The 19,091-nt window shown below is 41.5% G+C and overlaps 1 protein-coding gene across 5 annotated transcripts in view; it reads right to left on the bottom strand.

The window, feature by feature from the left end:
* Positions 1-17,201, bottom strand: part of LOC139613953 (A disintegrin and metalloproteinase with thrombospondin motifs 16) — a 56,634-nt gene extending 39,433 nt beyond the window's left edge. The window contains exons 1-4 of one of the 5 annotated variants that reach the window (XM_071471008.1): positions 16,575-17,201; positions 16,324-16,414; positions 13,075-13,433; positions 1,951-2,407 (exon numbers count right to left, since the gene is read on the bottom strand). In XM_071471008.1, coding sequence (XP_071327109.1) covers positions 1,951-2,407; positions 13,075-13,433; positions 16,324-16,414; positions 16,575-16,658 — 991 coding nt within the window. In that variant the 5' untranslated portion in view covers positions 16,659-17,201. Of the gene's footprint in view, positions 1-1,946; positions 2,408-10,530; positions 10,690-13,074; positions 13,434-15,524; positions 16,239-16,323; positions 16,415-16,574 lie in introns of those variants that run through there. The other 4 variants (XM_071471010.1, XM_071471011.1, XM_071471009.1 and 1 more) reach the window with 4 other exon arrangements.
* Between the last annotated feature and the right edge of the window lie 1,890 nt (positions 17,202-19,091).

Raw genomic sequence — 19,091 nt, 5'->3', positions numbered from 1 at the left:
ACTGAGCTTTCTTTCTGTTGTTGACTCTGGCAGTCTCAGTGTTATGCTACCATTAAGTAAAGTGTGAAACCACAGTATGTGATGTACTATGCATCTGCAGCACCTACAGCAAGTCAAATTTTCTTAATATGCAACCATTACGTGAAAGCTTTACATGTTAGAGGCAAATCCATTTTGCTGTCAGTGTAATATTTAAAGAGATCTCAATTTCATATTCTGTAGTCGTAATACAGTGTTAGCTAATGAGGGACAGAGGCCATTTATTCATTAATTACAAGAAGTAAAAGCAATTCAAGATTTTAACTGTCACTATTTCAATCCACTTTTAATCCAGTTTTGAATGGTGCCCAAAATTATGTCAGTGCGTCATTGATAAGATTTTTTTTTTTTCTTAGGGGATGCTGAATTTTTAAAATGATGACGTGAACTGCAATGAATTCACAATACAAGCTTATTGTGAAGACTTATCAGGACTTATTTGTTAAGTGAACATGTGACCCAGACAAACACAGACTTAATCTTGACATCAAATGCCCTGTTTTTAACTCTCCTTTTGAAGCTGGGCCACCTCTTGGAAAAATCCAGACTTAGTTCTACAACTCTGACACAAGGTCAGCAGTACACGCCAGTCAAAGCAAAACACAGCCTAAGACCGCTGAAGCTTTCAACATTATCACCTCAAATCTCCACTTCCATGTTTTCAAGTTATCAAAACTTTCACCTATCACTGCCTGGCTGCGATAAACTATAAAGGTTCGAAAGGTTGCTTATATAGGCGGAAAGCAGGTGAGCGACCAAAGTGCCTTTTTGACTAAAACACGGCACAGGTGTTCAGTGATGTCACTCTGTGGGAATGTAAACATCGGTGTGTTTTCACAGGGGACAGACAGCTGGGGTTCTGCAGGGTAATGGTGGTGGTACCAGTCCAATCCCTGCCTGCTCGCTTTCAAATGACCCCTGTGACACCAGCAATGTTAACTGATCTTGTGGTAATTTCTTGAGAGCAAACATTTGTGACAGTGTAAAGTGATTGGAAAACATTTCCCATAACCTTTCACAGGTTAAGTCACTAATGAATTCAACCAAAAATGTATCACGTAAACAGTGATATTATTGTTCAGGGGTAACATGTGCCATCATGTGAAATACAAATCAAAACCTTCTCTAGTTGCAAAACATTAGTGACATTTTGACTGATGAGTCAAATCTACAATAATAAAATTGTCTTCCTCTAATTTAAAAAGGCTACTTAACAGAATTTAGTCTGCCTTTTTTGTGAGTGACAACACACGTTGCTTTTCTCTTGAACACACAAAGGGGCTAATGATGTGTTAACTGCCACACATATTAACACCGACTCTGTCTCTTTCAGTGTGGCGAGGCACCGTTCTTGCCCTAATTACACAACTGCAGTCTTTGTTGTGGATGTTTTCTGCACTCGTATGATGACAATAGCATTCACAGCAATTCAAATGAACATGGGAACATATTCTGTTGGCGTCACGTCTCTGTGTTCGCATTACTCTGACCAACCGCAACCCTGTGAGGCTGACTGCTAACAGAGTTAACTGAAAATGTCAACAATTAGATTATTGTATGTCAGTCTTTTTCTCTTCTTTGTGAAACTGTAAGTGGTGTGACAATTCCTCAAAATGTGTCTTAACCTCTCCGAGTTCAAACCACTAATTTAGTTATTGACATTGAACATTTTTATTATGACAGTGCCTAAAATGTGTAATGTGAGAAGTACGTCTAGGTGGGAACATTCTTCTTTAAGTGTCAAATGTTAACCATTTTGTAGAAGTCAAACAGAAAACTTATGAAATTTGTGTGAAGAAATTGCAGGAAGAGTTCATGCATCTCAACATGAAGAGGTGGTGTATGAATCTGCACTCTGTGCTAACGCTGCAAGTTACATGTGGACCAGAATGAGAAATTGCCCTTACATACATTTCTTCCGTCTCCCGCAGAAGTGTTGCCTCTGCTTTTCCCCATGTCTGTAGTCATTGTCATGGAGATGGATGTTGCGATGATGGCCACTTCCATGACGCTCCGCCTGGTCACTGTGACTGTTGTTGTTGTTGCCATGGTGATAATCGTTGATGTGCCTTTGCTGTTTTTGCTGGCCCCTGTGGTGGTCTTCATTAACTGTGTTGTAGGTGGGGTCTGTCCGTGAATTTGTGGATCTCTTGGTGACAAAATGATGATCTGATTTGTGGGGAGTGGAATCCGTGGATCGCTTCTGATGCACCCGATGATCTCTCTGCTCTGTCCGGGAGTGCCTCTCACTCTTGTAGAGGATGTGTGGCTGGTGACTGGAAGGTGCTGTGAAGTTCTCTCTCTGGGCGAGGCTGAGGGACACAGGTCTCAGGAAGTAGTCTGCATCCTGTGTTCTGATCAAACCTGACTAGAGGCAAAACAGACAGTCCCATTAGCTTTACAGAAGTGGCTCTTATACCTATTGAGCCCGGGCAGACTTGTTAACTAATTTCTAAGCACTCAAGCCATATGGGACCCAAAATAAACATACTTACATCAATTTTGAGTATGAATTTATACTGTATTTTATGCTACATGTGTCAAAAATATTGAAAGGTGACCTGTAGAGTATATATTATTGATGTCCAACACCTAAACAGCTGACACATTCCCTTCCACTGAAAGTAGCCCAAAGGCCTGCAGTCATATATTACAAAGGAACAAAACAATAACCATCTCCAGCTACCCAATCTGTCTCTGTCAGCAATTAGTCAAGATTTGACTCATGGGTCACTGTGAACCTGACCCCCCCTAAACCTCCATGAGGCTCAATTACTGGCCATGTTTCTTCATGTTCAACATCTGCTTTGCTGTTCAGGGTCAGACGTCATCTCAGCAAAATCTAAATAAGGCTCAGTCAGCTAGAAAGAGTTTCAAACAAAAGGGCTGGTGTGAGGATGAAAGGAGGTGGCATCTCTCTCATAAACAACGTATATGCTCGAGGCTGTCGAAGTTTAGACATTCCTCACTCTAATAGTCGAGTGTATTAGAAATCTAGCAAACAGAAACAGCTCCTAAAGTGTTATCTGAGTATAATATGCAACAAAACCATTCTAAAAATCTGTTCTTAGATGTTATAAATATTTCTTATTCTTTGAAACTGCTGTCATTGAGAGCCATGTTAGGGCGAAAGCCACACTTTAAAGGGACTATTTGTAAGTTTTCTCTGCCACTGAATGTGGTTTCTTGCCAGGAGCGGGTGGTGATTGCGGCTTGACAAGAGCTTCAGCTGTTGTCTTGTAATACAAAAGGTTATACTATGCCCGTAGAGCAGCGCTACGTCTTCAGGACAGATTGGAGTGAGTCACTAAGGGAACGTAACAAGACTGGCTACTAAGGGCCAGGGCTACCTGGTTGGCAATGCTAACTTCAGTAGAAGAAAAGACGTGAAAGAGACAAGAGTAAGAATTGGCATTTCTCTCCACCGCTGGAGACAATTCTGGGCGAGTAAAGTAATAAGGTTTAATGCTGAACTTCTACACTACTAAGTAAACTGTTATTGCTAATGTGATGGCAAAACTTACACATAGCTCCTTTAAGTACCGATGCCTTATGTTTTTGGTTTCAGGGGATAAGTTAAGGAGAAGCCCATCACAAGTCTGTATGTTTGAGAAAGGGATTTCTAAAGTTGACCTTATTCTCCATCTCTATCTCAGTCTCAGTCTCTTTGGGAGAGACACACAGACACTTTCAGCTTTCATATTCCATTTTCAATAAACTTCTATCAACGCAGCCGGCTCAGACACTTGGAGATTATTTTCTCTTGCTCTCTGCCTCTTTCTTTGTCTCTCCCAGTCTCTCCAAACACGCACCACATCTGTGTTGACAGTCAACTGGCACGTAGTGCTTGGACTGTAACTGCACTTGGCAGTAACAGCAGTTTCCCTAAAATACATTTAATTGACTACAGTCCCCTTTTGTTTTTTCACTGTGAGCTGTGAGTGGAGTGTGAGGTCCTTCATCAGCACAGCCTTTCTGCTGGCTGACAGAAACTGCCTGACACAGTGGCAGTGGTGAGACTGTGGCTGTGCTTGGAAGTTGGAAAGACAGAGATTAAACATGTGGAACAAAATGTCTTTATGTGTGCATGTGTCTATCTATCTGTTCATTAAACTGGGAGTGTGTCTAGTTGCAATTTTGCAGAAGCAGACCCTTTTTTTTTGATGTTGCTATAATGATTTTCAGCACTGGTTTCATCATCACTTACTAACCCAGGCCTCTACCTCCGCCAGCCTAATAACCACAGATCAGGAAATCAGAGGAAGAGAGTCCTTGGAAAATACTGTGACTGTATTATGCACTGAATTTGAAAATTGTGAACTCAGTACAGATGAATACAAGCCAATACAGATGTGTCAGCTGTGACCACAATCACTGTACAGTTTACAGCTTTCATCACGTACCGTGGCAAAGAAAGTTGTCATGCATTATTAGTTTCACAGCAGCTAAATTGGCATAATCTCTTGAATATTGTAAAATTATTATCAGTGACACTTTGCAGCAAAAAGAGAACAAAGAGATTTCAAATCCATACATGCAACTGTGTGACTCTTGACGTGTTAAGATGTCACAGCCGTTTATGGTCAAATGTGGGGTATGCTCGTTCAAATCCCATTGTTAAGTTTTATGCTCTGACCACAAGCCAGTGTAGAGCAGATGCTGTTTGCAGGTGGTTCTGTGGCAAATAATGATCATTTCCAACTGTACAGTAACTGGTGTTTGACAGACAAAAGATAACCACAAACAGCGATGAGGAAATATATTTGGAGACATATTTACAGCCGGAAACAAACTTTTTTGGCCAGTACTTATTGAGATGATTACAGTCTTTTAGACCCTTTAAAAGTGCACACTCAGACAAAAAACAATGCATACTTTATAATGAAGTCTTCAGACAGTGTGCATGTTTTGCTACATCAGCAACTTACCAGCACTGTCATCTTTGCTCTGTGCTAAAATCCCCCAAAAGGACATCCCAGACAAATGCTGCATCTAATTCTGACTGTTGACGATTGACCTTGATGCAACACAGCAATTTGCTTCGGGGGATGAGTGGGTGGGGGATCAATTATTGAGAAAAAGAGAACAAGAGAAAAGAGAGAGATGCTTGCAAATGCATTACCACCTTCCACTGTGGCCTGCCTGGCAGCGGTCAAGAAATATTTCTTGCCAGGATCCCCAGCCAAGACCGTTGGTTGCAATCACATGTGACAACTGGTGCGTGATCCTGTCATCCGCATGGCACCCACCCCGGTGCTGTGTAATCACAGACGATTGTCATAATTTGGTTCCAAGTCACGGTGAGGCCTCTGACCTGAACTGCGCTGCTGTCAACCTTCAAAACTTCACATGTTGAGAACTCACTCTGTCTGGGTGGGTGGTTTCGGGGGGGAGGGACTCTGGGGAATTTGTGCAGAGATACAATAAAGCAGCTCTCCAGGGAAATTTGGTGTCATGTGATGGTTAACAAAAGGGTTTCTGCTGATTTGGTATATTGATCCTAAAAGTATGTAAAATAAAAGGAATAAAAGAAGAAAATCTCTTGTTTTTTTTTGGTCACCTCCTACCAACGGCAGAAGAAGGAGATGGGACAGATAAAGGAGAGGAAATCCATGATGGAAAGAGACAGTCATAGTACTTACACCTGTAGCCTGTGGACTTAACTGTTTAGTTCTGAGTTGTTATAGAAACTGTCATGTTCTGATATATATTAAAAAGTGGTCTGGAGTTGACAGGGTAGTCTGGCTGACATTCAGTTTTAAAAGGATTTCTAACTGTATACTGCCAACCCATATAGTTATAAATTTCCAGACATGGCTCTTCTTTCACTGCTGTTTATACCAGCATGCGACACTGCCTTATTCAAAGCAGCATGCAGATATGTATATGTATGCATTTAAGCAGCAAAGAAATCACTGTAGAATCATACAGGGGTATTATTTAAAAAACAGTGCAACCTAAGCCGAAGACTTTTTGTCACAATTCCACGTGAAGCATGTCAACAAGCATGAACACCATGATAGCTAAGACTGCATTTCATGGTGACACACTCTGTGATTGACACTTCTGTCTCTTCCCTGTCAGCATCACATGCATATGTTACATTCTATTGTTCTATACATAGGCTGGTCTGTTTTTTCAGCATTGGTGCTGAGATTTTGGGGTTTATGTTGTCATCACATTGGTGGAAATGACATACATTGGTTGTATTATAATGTTTGTGAAAATTTACTGTGTTACATTTGACATAATCATTCCAAAAACAGGGGAGATCTCCAGGGGTCCTTGATGAGGTTCCAATACCAGGGTCCCTCAGCATAATAAGTGATTTATAATGACTTTGTAAGCTTATATTCTGCCATATAGTCCCAACTCTCTTTCCTGTACATAGGCATGCACTGTATCTGATGAAATCTAAGTACATTATGATGACTGATTCTATTTTCCTTTCAGTATGACAGCTGTCTATAGAACTTCAAATTTGTTTCTAACAACGCTTATCTTCTCAAATTTTGTTTCTTTATTGAAGTTGTTAAACTTCAAACGTCTTTTCGTGATTTCATCTGTACCTTTTCATGAATTCTTGACATGAAAATCTTTTCAAAATCCTTTTGATGCAAAGCTGAGTTAGAGATGAGCTACTGGTACTGGCTTGTGTTTGCAGCTCCATCATGACAAGAACCACATGCCTGTTTCTCCTCAAGATAAATCAGTGCCCATTGTTATTAACTGAATTCTATCTTTTTGTGAGTAAGACATTCAATCAGATGTTGATGTTGTAATGTTTAACTTGTTTGGTAGATTTTGTATTCTTAAGACAATTTTTTCTATGTTGTGCATATAACAAGCTTATATTCGTAGACAGAAACTAGACTAGAAATTGTACAGAAAACCATATGTAGAAGCAGTTTACTGTATGTGCAATGAATTCAAAATGTTTCTGTCTTAAACAAAGCAACATGCATCCTCTTTGTCTTTCAAGGCATAAGAGTGAGCAATCCTACAGATAATCATTCTATAATGTCTTCAGTCTTTAAACTCTACACAGCCTTCCACAAAAAAACGTGTGTATATGCAAAGCCACTATGTTCAGAGATTAGGTCACACTAGTGCCTTTCCTAAATAGCCAAAGTCATCAGATTACACACTGTGCTCTACGAGGTGCAAATAGCAGTCATAAAATGCTGAAATACTACTTGGGAGGGCGCAAACAGCTGGACTCTCTGGAGTCAGACGCATCCAGACAAGCAGCAACAGGAATGAGGTCTTGGGGGTGTGGGGGTGTGGGGGGGTAGGAAAACGGAACTGAGGAGGGAAGCTTTCAGTGCATTACAAGGTGCACCTGACTGTGTGCAGTATATGGTTCTCTCTTTCTTTCTGCTTACCTCTGCTTAACTTGCCCTTCCTGATGGGATAGAGACCAAAAACCTACTATTATATTTACTTAGAGTTCACATTTATTACTTAGGTTTTTGGTCCAAGCATGAGTTTGAATTCAATCCAAGCGTATAAGAAGTACAGTATGTCTCAGAGTTTATACAATAATCAGATTTTGTGTACTGTAGTTTTGTGTATTGTAACCAAAAACAAAAAAATCTGCAATGCAATAATTCAAGTTAAAAAATAATGTTTTTTTTCCAATTTAAGCATTAGAACAAATACCTTAAACTTTTCCAAACAATCCCTCTTTTGACAGACCAAAGTGCAGCTACAATTCTGTCTGGTCTTTGGTGCATGCAAACTGAAAGCTGGTTCCATAGTGGCTCAATTTCTAGCAGCTGAAGGCAGGGATTCAAAACTTTGGCTCAGTGTTGACAGGGTTATTGGAAAAATGGAAATGATACTCTGACAACACACTTCAGCAATAGACACCATTTCTTAATCAATTAGCAATTTCACTTCAAGATGTACCTTAGTCATTTGTTGGCTAGCTATCCAGAACACATTACACAAGCTGGAGGTATATCAATCTGGAAACTGCAAACTGACTTAATTCCAGTCTCAGAGACACAGGTCCATGACTCAATACCTAATCTAGTTTGTACAACTGAAGACACCATGAGTGATAAAACTAGTAACGATCCCAATCATTTGATGTATCCTATGTTGCAAATTGATCATAGCAACCTGCCAAGACCACACTGAATGCTTTTCAAAGCTTCATCACATCAATAGACCATCCCTCATATATTCGTGGAAATCCCAGAGGTGGGACGAGTGCGCAGCATTCTATTATTACTACTACTACGAGCCCTGAGGCAAGAAACACACCCGTCCTTTTACAAGAGGAAAACACATGACCTCCAAGTGATTTGTGGTGGGAGGACATTTAGCTTTTCCCTTTGGTACAAAAGAAAGGTGTACATTGGAAGTCTGGGAGACATTAGATTAGACAAACAGATAGAGATGTATGTGAAAACCAGAGATGATGATGTATCTTTGGATGAGAGAATGAGCTAGAAACAGAGCTACTTATGTCCCCAATTAATGTTAACGAGTTTACAGGATGATTGATGGTTATGTCATTGTTATAGAGGAAAATTTAAGACTTTTTTGTGGATTAATTGGCATCCACAAAAGGCATTTAAGACCCAGTTGTTACTGCATTAGATGTGGAGCCACCATCAGCCTAAACCATGTATATGTGTACAAAAGGTTCTGTGAAATGTGTCATTGATGCAAGTTTCCAGTTTGTAGAAGCAGGACACATTACCCCCCCAGCTCCCTGTATTAACAAGACTAAGAACCCACAGCCATGCCAGCAGCTCTCAGAGGCCATACTCTGGTACAGTGGTGTTTTGAGCTAAATGCTAACGTCAGCATGCTAACATGCACATAATAACAATGCCAACATTCTAAAGTTAAGGAGGTATAATAATAATCATGTTCACCATCTTCGTATATGCTAACATTTTGTGATTAGTGCTAAACACAAAGTACAGCTTGATGGGAATGTCTGCAAGTATTTAGTCAAAACATCAAACTGAAATTTTGACCTGATGATTGTGCTAAATGAGAAATTAAGGGATCAATAAAGTCAGTGGATGTTATCGTCTTGTGGCTACAAATGTCTGTACTAAATCTTGTGCAAATCCATCCAGTAGATTTTGAGATATTTTAGTGCACACCAAAGCGGTGGACCGACAGACCAACATGGCCTTTGTAAGAGCCCCATTGCTGGCACGGCTAAAAATCCCACAGGATATCACATATAGGGGAAAAAAATAATGATTCATGGTATCAGAGTTAAACAATGCCTGCATGTCACTCTACTCACCGCTCAACTCCCTCACCCCCCATAAAAGCCAGACTAAATCGGATTACGCTGCAGCATAAAGTCGACACAGAGGAGGACCTGTTTTATGATCTCCCCCTCCACATGTGTGTAGTCCACTGTGCACACTCTCGAACCATTTGGCAGGTGAATAGTGCAGTCAGAAGGACTGGCCTGCTGCTTTTATTCCACCAGTTCCTTGCCTGTAAGTAAGAGATTTTTATGGTTGAACTCCCTACTGTCATCAAAGTGGGGCTAACCACTATATGGGCTGCCAGAAGAGGGGAGTTGAAAAGGCAACTCATACATAGGATTTACAACATAACACCCCTTACAAGGGGGTTTCAGAACTTCAAAATGCCACAGCGGAAACAATGACCCTTATTGCCTTTATCTCTTTATCTCTCCCTCTTTCACTGTGATCTTTCTTAATCTTTTTCTTTGCATCCATCGGCAAGCCTGAGATGACACAAATATATAGGGTGTGTAAGTCCTTCTCAATTCAGATGAGTAATGTTCAGTCCTTTACAACAAGGATGATTCCATCTTTTCACTCAAAAAAAAAAAAAACTAATGAAAAGAAAATAACCTCATAAAGTCATAAAGCATGCTATATGCTATAAATGCTATATGTGATGTCGAGGTAATGTTCAATACTGAAAACTGCCTTATCAAGTAAAATTTCTCAATGACAGAGCAAACAAGAATGATGAAATGGTCTCATCTAAGTTGTACCCAGTTGGAGGCCAGGGGCTCTTCCTGATACAGATATTGATCTGGGTTCCTCTGGTCAATATTTACCTTTTACCTGCCAAATAGGAACCTGACCAAAGCACAAGGTCTCTCATGAGCTTTCAAACGGCCAAGTGAACTTTGTTACCAAGTTTTGACCAGTCCTAGGCATCTATCTGGAGCAAAGGGTATGTGTTACACAGTTTAACATACACACTGTTTCAACTGCATAGTTTTTCTGGTACAGGTACGTAACAACGAAAGATAAAAATGGAATAATATAGGACCAATATGCCTTTTCACATCAATATAAATCACGATTTCAGTTGAATGTAGGAATGAATGTAAGCACTTATCTTATATTCAGAAGCTGAGTTGATACATGGTCATGTTGTAAATATGATACAATTCTCATATTGATAAAAACATTTTGATATTTTTGAAAAATGGTAACTATCTTTAGCTTTCCCCAGGAACCTAAATACCTTTGTCTGCTGATATAGCTTCAAAGTTCCCCAAGTCACATCAGAAAAAATTTCCCATTCCCATTCACTGACCCAGTCCATCTTAGTCGTGAGAACCACATTTACAGTCTCTGCAACCCTGGACCTTTTGGCTGAATCTTTTATTGGGATCTGGTCTGAAATGCAGACATGCACACACATACACACATGCTCTCTCTCTCTCTCTCTCTCTCTCTGTCACACATACACACACACACACACACACACACAGAGAGAGAGAGAGAGAGAGAAAGAGAGAGAAGAGGAAGCATCCCTGGAGATATGCCATTCTCTGTCTGTTGCTTTAGAGGGCAATTCTCAGACACAGCAGTGGTCCTCCACAATGAAAATATAAACAGAAAACCAGCAAAGTCAGGCCTGGAATTTATTACAATTAAAACATTTAAAAAAATCCAAGCTGAAGTGAAATGTGGTCATACTGGTTTTTCAATGCATTTGTTTGGTTAAAACTGTGAAAGAATGGTGAATTTCAATGACCATATTTCATTTTGGTTGTAACAAGGTCCTTCAGATGCAAAGCTTATATTCCCACAAACTTGAATGCTCTCAAGACACAATGCATTTTTTCAAACTGGGAAACTCAAGATTGCATTGATATGTTAGTGCATAAGTAACATCACAGTCCTGTCGTCTCTGCCTTCTGCCCAGTCTCTGCCTCTGTCCTCAGTGATTGTTGAGCTCTAAAATAATATGTTTATGTGAGTGCTAGACTGAGATTAGTATGTATTCATTAAGTCCTTTGTTCCCTAGTCCAGACTACTAAGCGCGCTGGTATAACACTTGAGGTCTTAGGGTAGAGCTGCCTCACTTAAGCTTACTTAATGTCATTCTTACAGTACTGTTTCCTTTATTTTCATGCAGCACAGGAGGACCACCAAGGCAAGAACTGAAATTCAGCCAACTTTCTCCACAGAACACAAACAAGACCAAGGGTAATAATTAGAATCTGTCCACTCAGCAATGTTACACTACATGTTAAAATCGTGACTTTTATCCAAGTTGGATGTATTACATGAAAAGAGATAGAAAGGAAACCAAAATTGCCCCCAAACACCACGAGAACAATTACAGTTACAATTACAATTCCACAAATGCAAGCTGTACTGCTCTTATTAAGTGATCTGATCTGAATTTGACACTGATAAATCTGCTCAGTTTTGGATTGGATATCAGTTAACTAGTTGTGTAACTTTCAGTATGTTGTATATCCCACTAATATTATATTACGTACATTGCCAAGTTAGCTTGCTATCCAGTTGCCATTCATTCACATGCTAGCACCCCACCCCAAAGACAATTCTGTTCAATTACATTTTCTGTATTTTGTGATTTGCACACAGCCAGTTTGGTATTTAAGATGCCAGCTGTGTTAGATCAGCAAAGATTAATGCTCTCAAGTTGAGAGCCTACTACAAAAGATGTCACTTATGCTTAAGAAAAATAAGATTTATATCTGTGAAGTGTACTTCATGTGTAGACCATGAAACCTGGTCTAACAGTATACTGTATGCTAAATGAGAGGATGAAATACCACCAAAACATTGTTTTGGCATATTTGGCATGTTTGTGTTTTTCGGATTTTCCTGGCTTATAGACCAAACATTCTGTGGTGTTTGCAGACTTGACTTTTCCATTCATTAGTTATTCATTAGCTGATTTAGGCAAATGTGCAACATACACGGAATGAGCAGGAACTAATGATGCTGGACAGACTGAAGGAAGAAACTTCTTCCTGACTTGCCAACTTAGCCAGTGGGTTTTTAAGTCAACTGGAGTCAAGCACAAGCCAATGTTATGACCAGACCAGACAGACAATGCTCTGACTCAAGCACTGTGTGAAAGGCAGCCTCACAGTAGCACACTCAAAGAACTGCTTGATGACTGCGTACGTGTCAAAGAAAAAGACAGTGTCTTACAATGAATTTAAAAAAAAGTGGTTTTATCTAGATTTACTGGCTGTCTGTATCTGATTTTCTTCTCCTTTCATCCTTCTTTTCCCTCTCACTCTTTCCTTTAGCTCAGTGTCTGATTGGCATCTGGTGTCTAATATCTTCTAACCCCAAATTACAGTACATGTAGGCTATTTATGCTTTAAGTCATTCAGTTCTGCCTAGTCTCTGCTGTAATTCGGTGTTTTCTAAACTGTGACTTGAAATCCAAAAAAGGGTCATGAACGTCTGTCTTTCTCCCTCTCTGGGTTTCAGCATGACAAGAAAACTAATGGTGTGTTTATATTATCAGGGTCCCAGGATGAGCCAAATTTAAGAATATTGGCTCCCAGGCTCACTATTTCTTCTAGGTCAGTAAGTGTAATTACACTATTCACTTGGTAGATCGATCTAAATGCTGCCAAAACTTAACTAAAATGAAAATGTCCAAATTAACTGACCCTGAGGTGATTTTCAACTGATGCAAACACACAAACCAACCCAGATCCAGCTCATCTACTCCTGCCTTCTCAACCAAACCCTCCTGCAACCCGACTCTGTGGACATTCAGACTCACCATCCCCATGCATGTAGACAGTGCCACCGAGGAGTTGACCCTTGACCTCAGTGACCCCTGGTAAAAGCAGAGGTCGTCCTGCTGGTAGGCCCTCAGGCTCTTGGTGCCGTTCTTTCCCAGGACCTGGACGGTGAAGCCAGGTGCAATCAGGCTCTGTGAGGCCTCCCTCAGCTCCATGTGAAAGCCCTGCCCCAAGCCACTCAGACGGAAGTGGACTGTTTCACTGCTGCTATCAGTGTTCGACGAGCCTGCATCTGGGGTCAGGGACCTGCGTCGCCTTCTGCGCTGATGGTGGGCAACTTCATGAGAGATGTAAACACCTTGGTGGTTGACCTCATATGGAGATACAATCTCATATTCTGGAGAGAAAAGGGGGAGGAAGACAGTGAGCTGGGAGATCATTTTGGTGTTTGCAAAATTTATGACATGTAAAACAGGGATTCAAATGCAATGACGAGAGTTGGAGAGAGTGAAAATGAGAATGATACTTAAGATGGTGAAAAGCATCTAGTTTATAGATGAAACTCTAAACCTTTGATGTAGAGTGTAGGAGCTCCATGGGATCAAAAAAGAGACGTCTATGGTGTTTGATGTATTGGACTATATTTTATAGATGCAACTTGGCAAAAATAAAACACATCGTCCTTGTGATCATTGTGGACAGTCCAGACTAATTTGATATGTCAAAATCATTTACAGTGATATAGTGCATGCTGTGACAGCTGCTACTTTAACAGCATTACATACTGAAGAAAACTTTTCCCCTTTCTTTGTGAATTCTCCTTGACCTGCCTTATACGCTTTTGCTGGAAGGGTCAAGAAAGAGTTACAAGAAAAGGAAGGGATCTAGACAATTCCAACACAGGCCGTTCAGTGGAGAGTGAATCATGTTTGACCTACAGTTTTACTACAGTTTTTACTACAGCTCAGGCTGGATAACTGCAGGTCATAAAGCGGGCTGGTGGCAGGTCACAGGCCTGGCCTCTTATACCAGTTAAATGTCTTATAGTGCTGTGGCCGCAGAAACTAAGCTGCGTACCTCCAAAGGTCAAATCAGAAGAGTAGCTGATTGACTCCTTGAGCTGCATCAAAATTGGTTTTCCAGAGGATATCATGACAGGAGACACTGTTCCTGTTCAACCACTGAGTAAGAATGAGCTGACCTACTAAAGGAGGGCATCCTGTGTCAGGAATGAGGCATGTAATTGTTTTTAAGGCTGTGGATACATTGCAGGCTTTTGAAGATAATCCCTCTTGCAAGCATACAAAATGTTAGCATACGAAATGCAACAAAATGTGAGAATTAATTGTTCTCCAAGTGATGCTGGGAGAAATGTTGTTACACATTAACTATTGTTACTGTGGTGGGGTCTTATTAGAAATAGAAAATGTTTGATACTCTAAGCCATCACACACCTTGAAACATTATGCTCTTGATACACTTTGGGTCTGTGAGTAGCCAGCAAGCAAACAACTAAAACAGCACCATTGTTGATTTTGTTACAGTGTTGTAATGGCCATTGCAAATGTGCACAGTCTTGCCATGGGAAAGTGATATGCGGTCATTTTATCAGCTGAAAGTGCACAGAAATAACAGCAACCTTGGACCTACAGTCAACAAGGGCCAGAGTCACTGTACAGTATGACCTGCTTTAGCAAGTCTGAATAATGAGTAAATATAGCACAGAGACAGACGTGTTTTGGCAGTCAGTGGGAGAAACACGCAGAGTGACAGACAGTGTGTCATCACTGGCAGTGTGAATGCCTGAGGTTTGAACTTGGCTATTTAGTGCATTTTGGATAGGCTGACTTAAAGCCCCTACACACAATATGACATAATTAATAGTGGTTGCATTTATTTAAAGCACCTTGCAGTGCCATCACTGCATATGTTTTAGCATGGGTGGTCATAGTGGGCCGCAAACCTCAAACCCTTGTGACGTTACAACCATGATCTACTCGGGGAGCTGCAGGACTGCAAAGGGCAAACACTTGATGTGCTTTAGGTCTCAAGCCTTTTCTGCACAGACACCAAAGCACTTAGGCAAAACCAGAAAATGGCCTTCTCTATCTTTGTTGCTTTGACCACCTCCCCCAACACACACTCACAACCTCACACACACACACACACACACACACACACACATTTACACTTACTCAACTGTGTTTGTACCGCCCTAACTAAAAGACCAGCTGCAGTGACCCATATCTGACAGTATACAAACAGTCTGCAAGAACAGCGCGCACACACACACACACACACACACACACACACACACACACACACACACATACACACTTGTCTGATGGACTGAGAGACTGAGGCAAGATCCTGCAGTGGTTAGTCTGTTGGTTTAGTAGCTCCTGAGTGCCATTAGTGCTGATAGGGGCTCTAACCATTGGGTGCCTTGGCTTAAGGTTAACAAAAGACCGAACATGTGAACTCTTACCTCACCCACTCCAACATAGCTGAATGAACGCTGAGCACACTGACACTGAGCAGCGGTTGTTAAAGCGCTGCCTCTGAGATGATCTGAAACTGAGGGCTTCCCCCTCAATTCTGCTTCAGATCATCTCCACATGTGCTCAGTGAAAGAAGTCTTGACATTTGTTTGTGTGTCTGCTTTTCATGGTAACTGAAAAAACAAAAACAAAAACCAAAAGATCTGAAGGAGACGGCACAGCCCAGCAGTTGCTGACTCAGCGCACCACATGGGGTTAGATCCACAAAACGAAGAACAGATGAAAGTCCCGCACTTCCTGCTTGCACTAATTACTGAGCTGAGCAGCCATGGCAGGCATCAGTGCATCTTCTTTTAAGACTGACTCCCCACAGAGTTGTAGATACTTTGCTTTTAATTCTTTATTGCCAAATCAATTAAAAGTTGATTTTACAGAAACTTAAAACAGGTGAAACGATCTATTACAAAATTAAACTATTCCTTATTTTTTGTCTCGGAGCCCCAGCTCGAGCTCCACTGGGGCAGCAGTCACTGATGGCTCTGTGTCAGGGTGCAGGTCGCCCCCCGGCGGTGAAGAGAGGCAGCGCACGGCGCAGGTGAGCGCCGTTTGATGCTGCTGGCTGTTCAAGGGATGCAGCGGATGGTTTTGAGTTCACTGCACCGAACTGTAAACCATGAACCGGCGGATCACAGCGCACACTGCTCCACACCAAAAACTCTAAGTCGCAGAAACACTGCTGAAATCTGTGAGTGTTTTTTTTTTTTTTTCTCCCAACACTCGACATACCTGTGTGTTGAGGTAAATTGAGAGACCGGAGTAAATCCGATGCTTCCCGATGAGATTCTGCACTGTCAGCCCCAGTACTCGAAAGCAGGCTCTGCAAGAAAGGAAATGTGAATGAGACTGCGCAGCCTATCCTGCAAATTATCACGGAAAATGACCCGAACTTGGCACTTAGTCATATGGAGTGTTGACAGCTTTATGAGCTCGGCATGCGTGTGCGTACAGGCGCAGCGGAGATAATGCAACTGACTTACTTTGCCCGCTGTGAAAAAACAAAAGAGGTGGGAAAAAAGCAACATCCAGTTTTTCCACTCTGCACAAATCCGCAAGAAAATCATGTCTGTGGATCACGTTTCCTCCCAAAATCCAAAATGTGAAATCTATGACACTTCCCGACAGCCCGACAGTCCCGGTGAGCGCCTCAGTAGACCAGTCCAACAGCAGCAGCGGGACTTGAGATGAATGAAGCATCAACGACTTTCAGATGCGGGCTTCTTCAGTGGTGCCGCTCTGGTCTCCATTCATTTCCAAGCGCAGTATCCCCACTTCTCTCTTCCGGCAAGTCATTTTCCTTTATTTCACTCAGACAGTGCGACCAGTATCTAACGTCTCTGTCTCTCTCCTTCTCTCTCTCTCTCTCTCTCTCTCTCTTTTTCTCTCTCTCTTCTCCCCCCTCTTCTCGCACACGCTCGCTCTAGCGCTCCCTCTCTCTCTCTACCCAGTGACCCCCGCGGACCATTTTGACTCCCAGTGAAATCATGTGATTGTCTTAAATAGGCTGCGTCTCGGCTTGTTAATAGCAGTCTATGAAAGTCGCACTGAGTCTGAATCTGTTTCTCCCGGGAGCACTGCACACAAGTCTGCTGACGACTCTCTCTCTCTCTCTCTCTCTCTGTCTCTCTGCGTTTTGAGGAGGGGGTGTGGGTGGTAAGTAGACCACAGCCTGTAGCCAATCACATTTGACACCTGTGCTGAGAGACAGGGTTTGTATCCATCTGTCAGGTTGCAGGGGAGTGTGTGTGTGTGTGTGTGTGTGTGTGAGGGACAGAGTCAGTGTTTGATGGAAAGAAGAAAACAGGTAGATTGTTCTGTTGGCTTTCAGGGTAATTAGGTAACAAATTACATCTCTTTACATGTGCTGTAATGTTATGTTTGTTCCACATCAGTTCATTTGAAAATGATTATGCATTTCAAAGTATGTATACATAGAGGAATGAAAATGTTTGTATGAATTCAGTAGTCTGGATCCTGTAACCCAAATGCGATCTGCAGATTACACCCTGCAGCAGGTAATCAGTAATTTGTGATGGATTACAGTCTGAAATTTGACCCTGTTTAATCCCATCTCTCCCGTATTCCGCAGCTGCACTGATAGGCAGCCTGCCAACATTTCTTAACTCCCCACAATCATTCATGGAAGTGCTCAAGGGTGTGGGAGCCAAAGGATTGGGAGCGTTTGTTTCATATTCTGGAGCATTTCATCCTCCCCAAAAGAAAACCAGATGAGTTTTCTGCTGTGTGGCAGGAGAAATAAATGTGTGACGGTTTACGGTGTGATCTTTTTGGCACCAAGTCAGAATATCTGTATGAGAGAGTAGAAGGAATCAGAAGTGATTGTATGTGAGATGGTCAATTCTGTTCCACAAGTGTCAGCCTGCAATGTGTTTGTTCATAATTTTCTTCAATTTTTAGATTTGGAGCATGAAGATGACATCTGCATTGACTGAATGTTTTTGTTGTTTACTAACTATCACAGCAGAGTGCCATGTAGTTCAGAATGTGTAAAGAAAAGTCCAGTGTCATGTTTCAGCATTTCATAAAGAATGATGAGGGACACCCTCTATGACAAATTACACTCGAGCAATGGATGCTAGAGGGACAGAGGCAGGACTTCAGCTCTCTGTGACACTATCCCGAGGATATTTTCTCTCTTGAGTACAAAGCGTTTCTGCATCTGCCAAATGGTCGGTGACATGTTGGGTTAGTGATGGTGTCACTCATGAAAGATTTATTTGTTTTGAATGACAGGAAGGAAAAAAAGAGACAGTACAGTGATAACAAAACTAAATGACCAACTTTCCCCTAAGTGCAACTCCCCACAGATAAGAAGCTTGATTTGTAAATCATAAATGTCCGAACATTGTCAACCTGAGGGTGATATGCCCTAAGCCTGTAAAACTGATACATACACAAAACTTACTTCCAGACTTCTGCCTTAGTTTGCCAATTCTGGATTTAATCAGTGATGAAAAACCATCATGAAGAGAATTCTTACCATATGTTTGGAGGCTCAGGTAATCGTTACAGTGTCAGCTGCTGCTGAAGTTATATCACCCCTCCTCCTTGAGCCCACCCTTTACTCCGACATGTGTGCACACACCGCAATGCAATACTCACTCTGCACCAATGTGACTGGTATTATGAATGTATGGGAAACATGCTGCTCACTTATTTCTGCATTAACCATTTTTTTCTTTATATTTGTTCAGCAGATGCAAATGCACACAGCTGATGGGAGAGCTGCCAAACCGTTGAACTTTGGAACAGTCTGACAGCATAGTGTTGTGATGCACAGTGATATGCTTCATTTTTGGGGGCGATTAAAAACAGAAGACGAAGAAATGGAGAGAAGACACTGTATTGTCTGAAAGAGCTGAACATAAAGAAACCCCCTGTAGTCCAAACTGAGCTGGCTGCCGTGAGTGATTTGACCTCTGAACCTCTGAGCTCCTGTATGCCTCACAGTCTGCCTGCCTGTCTGAATGCTTGTT

The sequence above is a fragment of the Trachinotus anak genome, unplaced genomic scaffold (genome assembly GCF_046630095.1).
Source record: "Trachinotus anak isolate AG129_WGS33_773 ecotype Australia unplaced genomic scaffold, CSIRO_AGI_Tana_v1 ptg000032l, whole genome shotgun sequence".
In the NCBI taxonomy this organism is placed as follows: domain Eukaryota; kingdom Metazoa; phylum Chordata; class Actinopteri; order Carangiformes; family Carangidae; genus Trachinotus; species Trachinotus anak.
The sequence above is the reverse complement of the archived record's forward strand: the minus strand, read 5'-3'. Positions and strand labels throughout refer to the sequence as shown.